The 13,131-nt window shown below is 44.6% G+C and overlaps 1 protein-coding gene across 7 annotated transcripts in view; it reads left to right on the forward strand.

Annotated features, from left to right (window-relative positions):
• Positions 1-7,477, forward strand: part of ebf1a (EBF transcription factor 1a) — a 54,238-nt gene extending 46,761 nt beyond the window's left edge. Inside the window, exons 14-17 of one of the 7 annotated variants that reach the window (XM_030397232.1) lie at positions 562-741; positions 2,670-2,867; positions 3,097-3,168; positions 4,364-7,477. In XM_030397232.1, the coding sequence (XP_030253092.1) occupies positions 562-741; positions 2,670-2,867; positions 3,097-3,167 (449 nt within the window). In that variant the 3' untranslated portion in view covers position 3,168; positions 4,364-7,477. The other 6 variants (XM_030397234.1, XM_030397235.1, XM_030397236.1 and 3 more) reach the window with 6 other exon arrangements.
• The last annotated feature ends 5,654 nt before the right edge of the window (positions 7,478-13,131 follow it).

The following is a 13,131-nucleotide window of genomic DNA, read 5'->3' on the forward strand; positions in this document are numbered from 1 at the left end:
GAGGGGGAATCTGTGGGACCTAATTATCACAGAGGGAGGCTGCTACAGTGGAGATTCCCGATGTTCAATTCCAGCTGTTTTTTTATTCCCCAGTGTCAGCGCATTGGACCTGAGATGTATATTTATAGTCTTCTTTCCATCTTGTCCCCTTTCTGTTCGCTGCCCCTGTAGAGCATAAAGGAGAAAGAGGTCCTGTCAGAAATACTGGCTTCATTCTTTATAAATTACCGGAGGGCTGCAGAGGCCTTTTAGTGTTAATTGCCTTATCAATACATCTAATTTTGGAGAGGAGCCAGTGAGGGTCAAAGGCCTCTTGTTTCACAGCTCGTTCCCCTCATATCATTCTTCCTCCGCTCTGTTCATGGCCTTCTCCGCTCTGCTATTTGCTGTCTAAGATTTTTCGTAAATTTCTTTTGGCTTTTATTGCTGTGTCCATTAGCCGTGTAAGGAAAAGAGTATTTGGCAGCATTGCATGTAGGACCTTTGGGTTTTTTTCTGCCTCCGGCTACACCCCTAACACCTATTCTCTCTCCATATCTCCCTCTCTTTCCCCGTCCATAGGTTTCAGTAGGAGTACAAGCAGTGTGTCCCCTCACGGTTATGTCCCCAGCTCCACCCCTCAGCAGAGTAGCTACAGCTCTGTCTCCAATAGCATGAATGGCTACGCTAACTCTGGCATGGCAACCTTGGGCACCTCGCCCAACTTCCTCAATGGATCCGCAGGCAACTCGCCCTATGCTAGTGAGTAAACACACCACATCCGATGTATGAAACCAGGAGGGGATGCCAGAGTCAGAGCATGTAAAGCTGTAAAGACTGACTCGGAGCCCTTTGAACATAAAAGAATACGTGTTTGATGGGAACTGAGACCGGGGGGGGGGGGGGGGGATGGGGGGTGGAAATAAGAAGTGACACAAGGAGAAAGTCGTGCAGTTCAGCTGGCTCATCTGTTTCTTTAAGAACAGAGTCAAACGCAAATCCCCACTTTATTGGCCAGGGGAGCAGATCACCTAACACCCCCCCCCCCCCCCCTCGACACGCACACCCCACCACCTCTGCTCACACACACACACACACACACACACATTCACCCTCTACATTAAAGACCCTTGATTAAATCAATAAACTAATTGCTAGAGAAGCAATTCCATTTCAGCGCTTTGATTCCTGGGTGTTAACAAGTATTTTAACAGGCTCATCGGCCCCACACAGACACTTTCAATCAATGGCCCCTCGGCCTGCCTTTGTAGGTCCAATTTTCATTAATTGATTAGTTAGGCCCCTTCATAAATGGATTATGACTTTATTGCGGGGATTTGTCAGGGAGAGCCATAAAAGCTAAGTGTTGGATAATAACAACAATAAAGGCAGAAGCAGATATCAGAGGGCAGGTGAAATACGACTTGGTTGATTGTAAAATCACTGAGGGGGAAAATGCTCTTAGTATATTAGAAGACAAAAGACAAACCCAGGAGAAGAGGATGGATGGGATGATGTCAGAGGGAGACAGGATTTGGGCTGTGAGGATAACCTCCCATTCAGGGTTTGTCTCACGATTGTGACTTACGCAAGGCGACAACTCGTCCAGCTAATAGCTAGGCTGAACATTTCACAGAATTTCTGTTTGGAGCATTTGTTAGAAAGCTATTTTGCTGTCTTATGTTTGTAAACCTCACATGATTGAATCCAGAGTTCTAATGATGATGTATCGAAGGCAGAGGATTTACCATTTTAACTTTAACAAAGGCATAATTCTGCTGAAAATCATACTATTTCTGTGTTTTTGTGGTGATCAACTTTTGAGCCGTTGTTCAATAACAAGCCCCTCAGACAGTGTTGACATTTGAGGGAACAGATAGTCCAAAACTGATATAGCTATTATAGTTTATTCGCTAAGCGTTGCCTTAATTGAACGCTTCTGACACAGTGTAAACTCTTTTTACAACAAAGACTATTTTACATGTCGTTCAGACAGGATGGTACATACCATATACTGCATGTCGTTGGAACAAACTGTGTGAGCAAGTTTGTTAGCTAGCTAGCTTCAATTAAATTCTTTATTGAAGAAAAAAAAAAAAGTAGTATGTTTAAGACAGTAATAAAAACATAAAGAAGCTTCATTTATTGTCAAGCAGATGATATCAGCCCATGTGTTTGATTTTCATTGAGATCTCCTGCAGAATTATGTTTTTAAAAATACGTAACCTGGGGGAGTTTGTAAGGTGCCTCAAAAACAAACTACGGTACAGCTCCCCTAGTTAGCGAGGAGTTGTTTACAGAGCCGCTGCGCCCCTTGAGCAACAGGATGAGTCATCAAAACAGACTGATCAGAGGGGGGAAAAGGCTTTGGGGTGTTCTTTCAGTGCAAGTTTCCAACCAAACACATTTTTGTCTTAGCTATGGAATATTTAATTGCCAGGTGATTGCTTAACAACAACATTTAATTCTGAGCCAGTTGATCTGAGACCAAAATATTATCCCTCCTGCCATCGTCCATTGATCAGTCCCTTTCTGTTCGTCCCGTCTGCCCGTCCTCTGCCCTCGGCCCTCTCTCTAACCTCGTCTCTCCCCGCTCCGTCTTCATCTTTCCTCCCTGTCGTTCTTCCCTTACGTGCTCCCCGTGACCCCCTTAACCCCCCTCCTGTCCTTACCCGTCTCTCTTCTCTCAGTCGTCCCATCAAGCCCCACCATGGCCTCGTCGACCAGCCTGCCCTCCAACTGCAGCAGCTCCTCCGGCATCTTCTCTTTCTCTCCAGCCAACATGGTGTCCGCCGCCGTCAAGCAGAAGAGCGCCTTTGCCCCCGTCGTGCGACCCCAGAACTCCCCTCCGCCCACCTGCACCAGCGGTAATGCTAACAGCCTGCAAGGTAAGAGACACGCGACAGATAACATTTATTTATGTATGATGAATTCTGTTTCGTATAAAAGTATGCTGCCTGTCTCGGCCTCCTCATCAGGCTTTAATCCTGCTCTTCTCCACCTCCTTATAACAATTTCTCACTTTTACTCCCACTTCTTCCTCCGATTTTCCTTTTTCTCCCCCCTCTCACTTCCCCGTTTTTTCCTTTCTGTACCCTCCACTCTCCTTCCTCGCAGTAGATCAGTCTTTTGTGGACTCTAGCAAGTACTCATCAGCCAACGCTCTGCAGGGCCTGGCCTTCTCCTGAAGTATGTTTAATGCCTCTCTTTCAGTTTCTCTGTTTCTTTCAATGCCACACTGTCCCACGCCGCTCATTTGCACCACCGGCTCATCCTGCCCTGCCCTTCCTTCTCGTCTCTGTTTTTATTTGTCACTCTTGACTTGTCTGCGAGAGCGGCATGCCACACCATATGTGTTCCATTTCCTGTTTTCACTTCCTGCTTCCTGCCTGCGCTCTGGTGGGTGTCTCTGTGGGGAGGTGGTAGAGAAGGAGGGGGGCTGTTACACCAGCGCGGGTCAGTCTGCTCTCCCATTTCCATGCAGTGCAGCGCGGGGTCTGTTCGTCTAAGCAGGATGTTGTATGGTGTTGAGATCCTGAGAGAGAAAAAATGATGGATGGGAATCTTTATCAGAGCCCCGAGCTAAGCACTTCCTCACTTCCTCTGTCGGCGTTGATGAGCGCTGACCACGGTGACCCAAAGGCCATTGGCCACTGTGAGCTGATCACGCTGACACGCGCGCGTGCACGCACACACACACAGCCGGAGACACTTAGGAAATAACCAGGGAATTAGTGAATTGGAGAGAGAGAGGGGAATCAATGGGGAGCCAATATGTTATATGAAAAATTCCTCCCTGTGATGGCTTCTGTGTGAAAAGGAGGGGGAGGGAGAGGGGGTGAGGGGGGTTGTGGGAGTGAGGAGGTGAAGATGTCGGATGTAGAGAAAGGCAGAGCGCGTTACAAGGAGGTAAAAGTGTGAATAAAGGCTCACAGATTCCATTTCCATGTTCGAGTGGAGTGCTTAATTTCACCGCCTCTGTCAGCCCACGTCACTGCGCCTCTCTCATGTTTGAATTATGCTCCATGATGCACAATGGGCTCACACAACGTAGCTGCTAACAATTAACAGTGGCAGCTCTTGCATGAAACTATTCAGAGAGCCGGCGAAAAGTTGAATGATGTTGTCGGTGTGCGCCAAGTTAGCGGCGCGGCGGGGGAAAATGTTTTGATTTTGGGGCCTAGGAATGAAGAGATAATGAGGGAGAGTCGTCTTTGTTCGCCAGATGCTGGAGCACATTTCTGCTATGTGACTGTTGTGATGACAGATGAAACCCAGCAATCACATGACTGACCTCTCTCTCTCTCTCTCTCTCTCTCTCTCTCTCTCTCTGTCTCTCTCCCCCCTTCTCTCTCTTTCTTCTCCCCTCTGTTTCCCCACAAAGCAGCGATTCCCGGGATGATCGTTCCTCCCATGTAGAGGATCTGGGATAGCTGGAGATTTGGGAATGTTGAGAGGAAAAAAGACGCAGTAGCAGAGTCTGGCGAGTCTCTGTTATGCTCCGGAGTTGAACTGAAGGAAGTCAAGATAAGACACAGGACTCTGTTAAACTCAGGCCTTTCCATCGGGATTTCATCTGAAGGGATAGGGGAGGAGGAAAAAAAAAAAGGGGACAACACAAACCTTTGTGACGTTATTTCCCTCTTGGTTGAATTAGTGTAGCTTCTCTGACACCGCGTTGGATGGAGTGTATAGAGACTGATAGTTTACCCAGAGTGTGACACTGACCTCATGAAAAGAGCATTTATTTATCTTTATGTTTATGCCTGTAAGGGTTTGGGTTTGATTACTGGAGGGCCCCCACGCCGTCTCGCAATGCGTAACTCACACAAACAACAGTCAAGTGTTGGTTTGGCCATGAAGTTTACATAACCTCTGTCACAATAGAAGATGCTTTCCCTAGCTCAGCCTCGCTTGCAAAAAAACCACATAAAAACACACTGGCCAAATGGGACGAAGGTCAACAACACAAAGAAACAAAGAAATACAGAAAAAGAACAAAATCAACCCTCAATTCTGCTGCTAATTCTCCCGTAAATCTAGAAGTGGTCTCACGAAATCGCCCTCTGCTAGTTCAACATCAGAAAACATGCCTTTTTTGTTTTCTTTTTTCTTTTTTTTGGGTTTGTTTGTTTGACTTTTTAATAAAACTGTGAGGATTGAGCTGTTTGCAATATGCTTTTCTGCTTGTCATGTGAAGAAAAAAGGTGATGATTTTAGCCAAAATTGACCTTTTTTGTTGTTGTTGTTGTTGTTGTCGGAGATTTGAGCGAAGACTTGAAAAGCCAGAGGATGTGTGCGTCCAGCCAGCACTGTACTGAAGGAGTCTAGCAAATATCAAATTAGAAGAATAAAAAGCGTGATATATGTGATATATTTTTGTATATAAAAAAAACCCTGTTTTTCATTTGACGTTTCTTTTTTTTCTTTTTTGCGATAGCTCTAGTTTGAAATGTAAACATTAAATGTCTTAAGGCAGCTTCTCAGTACAGAAGATAGATTTACTGTGTCTGTTGTCAATATCTCATCTGCTAAACATGAGAAACATGGATTTGGATACAAAAAGGGGATTCTGTAAAATATCCTATAAATAATGTATTTATCCCTTGTATTTGTACATTGCCTCTCACCCTCGTTTAGTTGTGTTGTGTAAGTTTAATACAGTAAGTGAACATATTTCACGGTGTTTCGTTTCATTATTTACTGTCGTCTCTCACTATTTAAATGTGACTTTTTTATCTCTTTTGTTTGTTTGTTTTGTACGTCGATTGTTCGTTTGTTTTTTGCATCGTTATACCGTTCTTTCATTTGTTGATTTCAAAAACATGCCATTGTCTATTTTTGTATTATTTGTAAGTTAATAAAAAAAAAAAAATCTGTTTTTTTTCCTTATGAAAATGTTTATTGTATGGCAAAAAAGTAGCATCTTATTCAGAGTATTTGGTTGAAGTAGATTTTTTAACAATATATACACACATTAATATATACTGTAAATCTATATCTTTTTTTTTTTGTTTTGCGGCTTTCAGATTGATGCTGTCCTTGAACTGATAATATGCATGAGTTCTTCTCTTGAGTGACACTTTCTTTTTGTGTGTGTGTGTGTGTGTGTGTGTGTGTGTGTGTGTGCAAACCCAAGAGAACTAAAAAATTGCTCTGTGTTTTTCTTTCTCTTTGAGTTCCTCTCCCCCCCTTCTTTCTGTTCTTTCTTTCTTTTCCTGTGTTATTTATGCCTGCTTACATACTGTATCTATATACTCTTTCTGTTTTTTTTTTTCTGTCACTGTAATCTTTACCAGCAGTCTAGATGCCTTAACAATGCAAACCCATTCTTCATTCAATCACGTGTACAGTTTTCTACCCTCACCACAATTGTCTATTGCCACAGAGGAATTCATGGGAAACTTGGGGACAAAGCACAAACCCACTCTGTTTGGTGGTGAAGCCAGACTAGAATACAAAGAGCCATAATTCAACAATCACACACACCCCGATGTACTATAATACTACAGCAATGGCACGCTTTGAAGGACAGTCGGCGCTGAGAGGGCCCGTCTCATCTGTGCTCATTGCACTTTAGTGTTCACAGAAACACTTTGTCTTCTTCTTCTTTTTTTTTGTTGTAGCAATTATGTAGCTTTTTTTTGTCGATTAATGAAACATTTTCAACCGCATGTTGGTAATATTTCTCATTAACCACAGGATCACGACGGTGCGACAACACAGAGCCGTGTTAATTGTAGTACAAAGGGGCGCACAGTGAAGACAAGCACTGTCACAGCACAATTTTAATCTCGCACACGGAGTCGTAGGTCTGACTCCGGTGTCCGACAGTCGATCCCCCCGGTCCTTCTCTCCCTGTATCAACCTTTGGGACAATACAGCTTCATTACAAGCTAAACAGAACAAAAACAAGTGAGGAAGCATGAAAAGGGAGCTCCTTGGCCCCTCAGCCATTTCTGTAGTCTTTTCTTTGTGTCTGCCGTGTGTCTTCAAGCTGTTGCTGGACAGAGAATAGGGCTTTTCTCTCTGCTTTTCTTTTTCTAGAGCCTGGTTTTGTTAAGTGGGTAGAAAGGAGCGTTTTTAACAGAGGCGCCTGCTGACAGACGAGCGTTTTTCAGGCACTTGTGTGCCTGTGCTGGTCGGGGCCGGGGCGGGAGGGGCCGCACCATATCTGTTTCAAATGAACTACAGAGGTCTGTTGTCATACAATGGCTTCTTTGTAAGCAAAGTTCCATCCTGATTATGAATATTGGTAATGGGTGACAAAGTTTTGTATTTAGGTAACAAACAAACAAAAAACAAAGATGCAAACCAAATAGCTGGTGTCTATTTTTTCCTCTGTTTTGTCTTTGACTGCAAATACACTGAACAGCTCTATGATATAAGGGAAGAAAAAAATTCTACTGTATAGATTGTTATTGTTTTTGATGAAAACTGAGCTGTAAGATAACTTTTGGACTCACAATGTTGAATTAAAGTTACCTCTTGTCTGTGACTTTGTCAGTTGTCATTTTGTTATTTTGAAACGCGATGCCTCTCGGATATCTTCATTATCAGCCCATGACAGATCGAGGAAGATGGTTCTTTGTGACTTTCTTCATGATTTTTGATGGAGAGTGTCGTCTCCGAAACGGCTGACGGGCTGTTGACTAAGAATAGAGGAGAATGGGCAAAGACTAATTCCACAGGTCAGGAGCAGGCCTGCATCCCCTCCCCCCGCTGGGCTCCTCTCTCGCTAATGAATCTAATTCATTAATGCATTACTGATGGCATGGTGAACATGGTTAGCCTGACAAGTTTCCTCCTAAACATATTAGTTAATGATGATTCCAAGGTTATTAATTGCGAACGCACCAGCCCACCATAATTGAGTCATCATTTGCATACCCGGTCATCAGCAGAAAATTAATTTCTTTTTTATTTTTTGCATATCTAATTTAGGGGGCCCCGATTGGATTAGCCTGTGAAAACAGCGGATCCCAGGATTCTGCTGACCTCACAGTGTTGCAGGGTCTCCACGGTAACTGGAGGCTTCCGTAGCGCCTGGGGGGGGAACCTGGAAGTACTGATGAAGTAAGGGCTGGTAAACACTGAGCGTGCTTGTGTGTGTGTGTTTTACTCCTTAATTGCCCCACAGGTTTGTAACTGCGCGGGACTTTTTCCTCCAATATATCTAAAAACGGAGTTGATAGTTTGCTGACAAACACTAAAGTGGGCTGTAGCATGCACGATTTAGTGGTAAGAGGTGGGATATTGAATTATGGAGGTTACACACTCAGTGCTGGAGGAAAATGAGTCCCGGAGCCTAATGTTTTTGATTAGCGATCCAGGGCACCGCTGCCGCATCGCGCCGCGTGGCTCCAGGGATTCCCGCACGGTGTGACACACACACTGAAAACACACTCGTAAATCATAAACACACACAGACAAAAGGTGAGGCCATTTCGCTCTTTATTTCCAGCTGCTCCTCAGGCCCTGGTAGACCGGTCAGTGTGGGAGGAGGACAATGGGAGTGGGAGGCCGAGGGGCAGCGCGGAGCAGGCAGACCTCGACCCTCTCCGGAGACGTAGCATTAAAAGACACTATTCCTGGAGAGCTACTCCCATGGATGGAGACGGCAGAGAGCCTCCGTACATCAACATGAGCCGCTGCTCAGGAGCTTCAGTGCCACTATAGTATCCTAATGAAATATATGAATGCACATATTCCTCAACATCTCCTTTTTTCTCATTCTCCTCCCTGCATGGACACATGAAGGGAGGAAGAGCGGAGAGGCGTATTTGAAGGGGAAAAAAAGGAGTCCCCATGGGGCTTCCCGGATAGAGAAAGGAAAGAAAATGGAAAGGAGAGAGGATGGGAGTGTGTGTGTGTGTGTGGGGGGGGGGGGGTATCAGGCCTAGACAGGCTGAGCCAAAGACAAGGAAAAGGAGGAATGAATATTAATAATGCTCTGTGTCGGAAAATAGTCACAATGGACATCATAGAGAGATGAAGAGAGGCAATGGGAAGCAAGTTTCATTCCTGGACCGCTTGCAGGTGCACACGAGCCGCCTTCCCTGCAACACCAGCAAGACAGAGCATATCTGAGTGCGGGCCTACCCGGAGCAAGCACTGCACTCACCACATTCAGGTTTCTGCGCTCACAGAAAGGTGTGTGGTCGTTTCCCACAGTAATTATCCTCGGCGACTGTGGGTGTCTGTCTATGATCTGTGTGGTACCTGTCAGAGGCAGCCCGGCAGAAGCCTATGCTTTATATTCCCTGTAATTGCTGCTGCTAATTTACTGTGCGTTGGCCCTAATGAGTAGGGAGGTGAGGGGCTGGGGTATGTAATGGATGTTAGAGAGATAGCGATGGAGAGATGGATCTCACCACTGCCGGCAGAGAGAGAGAGGGAGAAGGGGAGGAGTCCGGCGAACTGTGTGTGTTAAGCAAGCATGTCGAACACTTATCTTTATTGTTCTACTAAAATAGAAAAAAAAAAAAAAACTGAAAAAACAAAAGATAAGCTATCCCCCCTCCCCCCCTCCATCCCTCCCTCCTGCTTTCCTTCTCTCTCTCTCTCTCTCTCTCTCTCTCGCTTTCTCCCCCCTTCCATCCTCCCCTCAGCTGACAGTGCAGCGGCGACTGCAGCGAGCACATTAGACGAGCTTTTTGTTATGTTGATTAATGATAAAAGCAAATCCATAAATAATATAGATTATTTATTCCATTTATTCACATGCTAATTAGAGCTGGGAGCAGATACCTCAGAGAGATGGCCTTTTTTTTTTTTTTTTTTCTCCCCTCATGTGTTCCAGTGGAGCCGGATAGACCGACTGACATTCAGACGGAGGCAGAGACAGTCACATATTAATGTCATTCACACTTTTGAAGCACCAATGGTATCTACGTGACGGGGACACGTCCACCCTTCATTTCTCCCTAATGAGGTCACGATAGAGGCCAGCGGTTTCCGGCGCACACTCCCTCTGTTTTTCCTTCTCTTGACGAGCGCTGGATTGACAGGGTCGTCTTTGATTGATGCACCACGGTTCCTCGACATGTTCTACAGCTCACTCATTTAATTATGTTTCCTAAGCATCATTAAGTACCATTATATTCTATCATATTCTAATGAGAGAGGTGGCCAGTCGCAGGACAAGCTAATTGGTGATTAATGTTGTGTATCAGTGAGAGACAATGCAAGATTGGCCGTTTAATGACACAACACTGTATTTAAGTGCTGAATATGTAAAAACACACACAGGGGAAGGGGTGGGGGGGAATTAGAGAATCCGTGATTGAAATCATAAAGATATCGGCTCTCACAGGTCTAATTTCTCACTTTTAACTCTAGGCCTCGCACCTCACCTGACTGTTCCCCCCCTGCTCCACACACACACACACACACACACACCTCGCAAGGTTCTCATTTTCCATGACTTATCTACGAGGAATGGCCATCTGGTATTACATTATTACATAATTCTTGGATAGTCTGATCAGTTCAGATGTCCATGCTGCTGATCTTTCAGATTCCACAAACTGGATCCTCCTGAGATTAACATCCTAAATCCAAGCTCAGGTTAGGATGGCATTCAGGAGTTCTGATATAACAGAAGCGTTTCCTCACTGCATCATGTCTTATCTTAGGACAAGTATTAAGCCGTTAAAGAACCATCCAAATTAGTTAGTTTAGTTTAGTTGGTATGCCAAAGACGATGTCCTACATTAAAGATAACTGCCAAAGCTGCCTGGTGGAGAAGCTAGTACTGATGTTAGCCTGTCGGAGAAGCTAATATTGCTATCAACCTGTTGGCTTTTAATTTCCCGTCCCAGAAAAAAATGTGTCTATATCTCCTCTTCTTCCAACACTATAAATGCCTCTCAACTGACAGAAGCTTAAACCGAACACTCGTCTTTTCTTGTCCATCACTGACAGCTAGCTAGAAGTGAGACAGCTGTTGTCACAGACACAGCCAGTCTGTACATCTTAAACATTAGACGGGCATGACAGGACAAGTGCCGACTAAATGATCAAATGTATAGCTCTAGTTAGGATTTCTTAAAATATGTTCTGTATAACAAGGCCCCTGATTAGGATGTTCATGGATCGGGGTTAAAAGGGTCATTGGGTGTGTAGGTCGCAGAATGCGATGTAACGCCGGAATTGCATTCGTGAAACCGAAAGTTGAGTCCTTTCTAACCAGTGTGTTTTAGACGTAGAGCGGTTGAGACTTTTAAAGTAACCAGACGACAGAAATTATGATTGTTAGATATTTATGTGAACAGGAATAACTGGTATCTGGTGAACTGTCTTTTATTTCTCTATTTTGCAGAAAAGAAAACTACTGCTACGTCTCATCACCCACACACGCTCAGACACACACTTCCTACATTATTCTGACTTGTTCACCTCTTAGCCGCATTACACACACGTACTCAGATAATGCCGGAGACCGTCTCGGCAGGCATAACTCACCTGCTCCTCGAGATTAACCACTAACTCAGTATTGATGCACTGCTTCTCAGGTGCGTATGAGAGCACACTCACACACACACACACACACACGGACGCAAACACACACGTCCTCATCTGGTATTGACATGCCGCGCGGCTGTAGGTGTTTCCATTTAAGGTCAGTCGATTGCCTTAAGTATGTAATGTTAGGAGGGGGGTCCGTAAACATGTCAAATTAGCAGTAATGAATGACCAGGCACCGGCAGGGGGAACTGTCAGGGTGCACGCCCAGGACAATACATTACCCTGAGTTATCCTAGTCTGCCCTCCGCCTCACACACACACACACACACACACACACTAAGACAAACTAGTGCGACCCATTGAGCAGTCACACAATCTGCTTTAATGGGCTGTGCAGCTGATTGGTGTCCAAGAGAGAAAAAAAAAAAAAACGACAGACTTTAAAACAAGAAATGGAGCGAGGAAAGTTCAGGTGGAAAAAAATTATATATATATGATATATACTTATATATCATATATATATATAAATATATATACTCAAAGCTGAGAGAGTGACAGGACGATGGAAGACAAAAATGATTTAGGAAAAAAAAAAATGCATGAAAACAGATAGAGAGATAGATAGAGAGCTAAGCCAGAGGGAGAGAAAACAAACTGCGGTATTTATTTTTTCTTCTCAGTGTTGAAACAGGAAAAGGACCTCTGGTTTAATAAACCATGAATCCTTTCACAGAGGGTTTGTATGTTATTCTTCGGAGAAACAGATACGTGGGGAGGGAAGAGGGGGGAGACGGGGAGAAAGAGAAGCAAGGAGCAGCGGGGGGAAGAAGGAGGAGAAGGAAAAAAAAAAAAGGGATGCTCTGCAACTATATGAATATGTTCTCCCTACACACACACACACACACACACACACACCTCTCAGCCCACTTCCAGGCTGTATGTTAGTTTTGGGTTAGAAGAAGTGTGTGGGATGAGGAGGAGGAGGAGGAGGAGGGGGCTTGACATCCTCTCTCTCAGTCCGGCCTGAGCATAAATGAGAAGTAAAACAGATATACTTCCCATCTGCAAATGTTTAAGACCTTCTCTTCCTCGCAGCATTTGGGAGAATAACTCTGACATACTCGCTCGGCCACAACAATGTGCGTCCATCAGTGTGCGGTGCGTACACGAGCAGGACCAGAGAGTCCGCTTGAATTCTTAAAGCTTTATTTTCAGAGTGACGCGCCGCGGACAGAGCGATAAATACGCATGTACACAAACATGAACCTACTGTCCCTGTACGTTGTCTCCTCACCTCCCTCGCCTCCCTCCCTCCCTCACCTCCCCCCTCTCCCTCTCCTCTCCTCTCCCTCGCCCTCCTTCCTGTAACAAAGGTTACATTGATCATGTTTCTAAAAGAGACTCTGTATTTCCACATGGCCCCGGCCTCTGATATGTTTTTCTTGGCGGGTTGGACATCTAACTTTTGTCATTCACTCAGCATATTTTAACAAATTAGAAACATTAGAAAACCAGGATCGCGGCAAATGTTTTGGTTTGGGTTTCGAAACTCTTACGGATCCCCACAATTATATTTCAAAACACGGGCGAATTGTTTGACAGCCGGGCGGAATGAAAAACCCTAAAACAACTTTTTCATTAGAAACACATGCTCTCGCAATTATAAAAAAAAAAACGGCGTTA

The sequence above is a fragment of the Sparus aurata genome, chromosome 18, assembly GCF_900880675.1.
Source record: "Sparus aurata chromosome 18, fSpaAur1.1, whole genome shotgun sequence".
NCBI classification, from domain to species: Eukaryota; Metazoa; Chordata; class Actinopteri; order Spariformes; family Sparidae; genus Sparus; species Sparus aurata.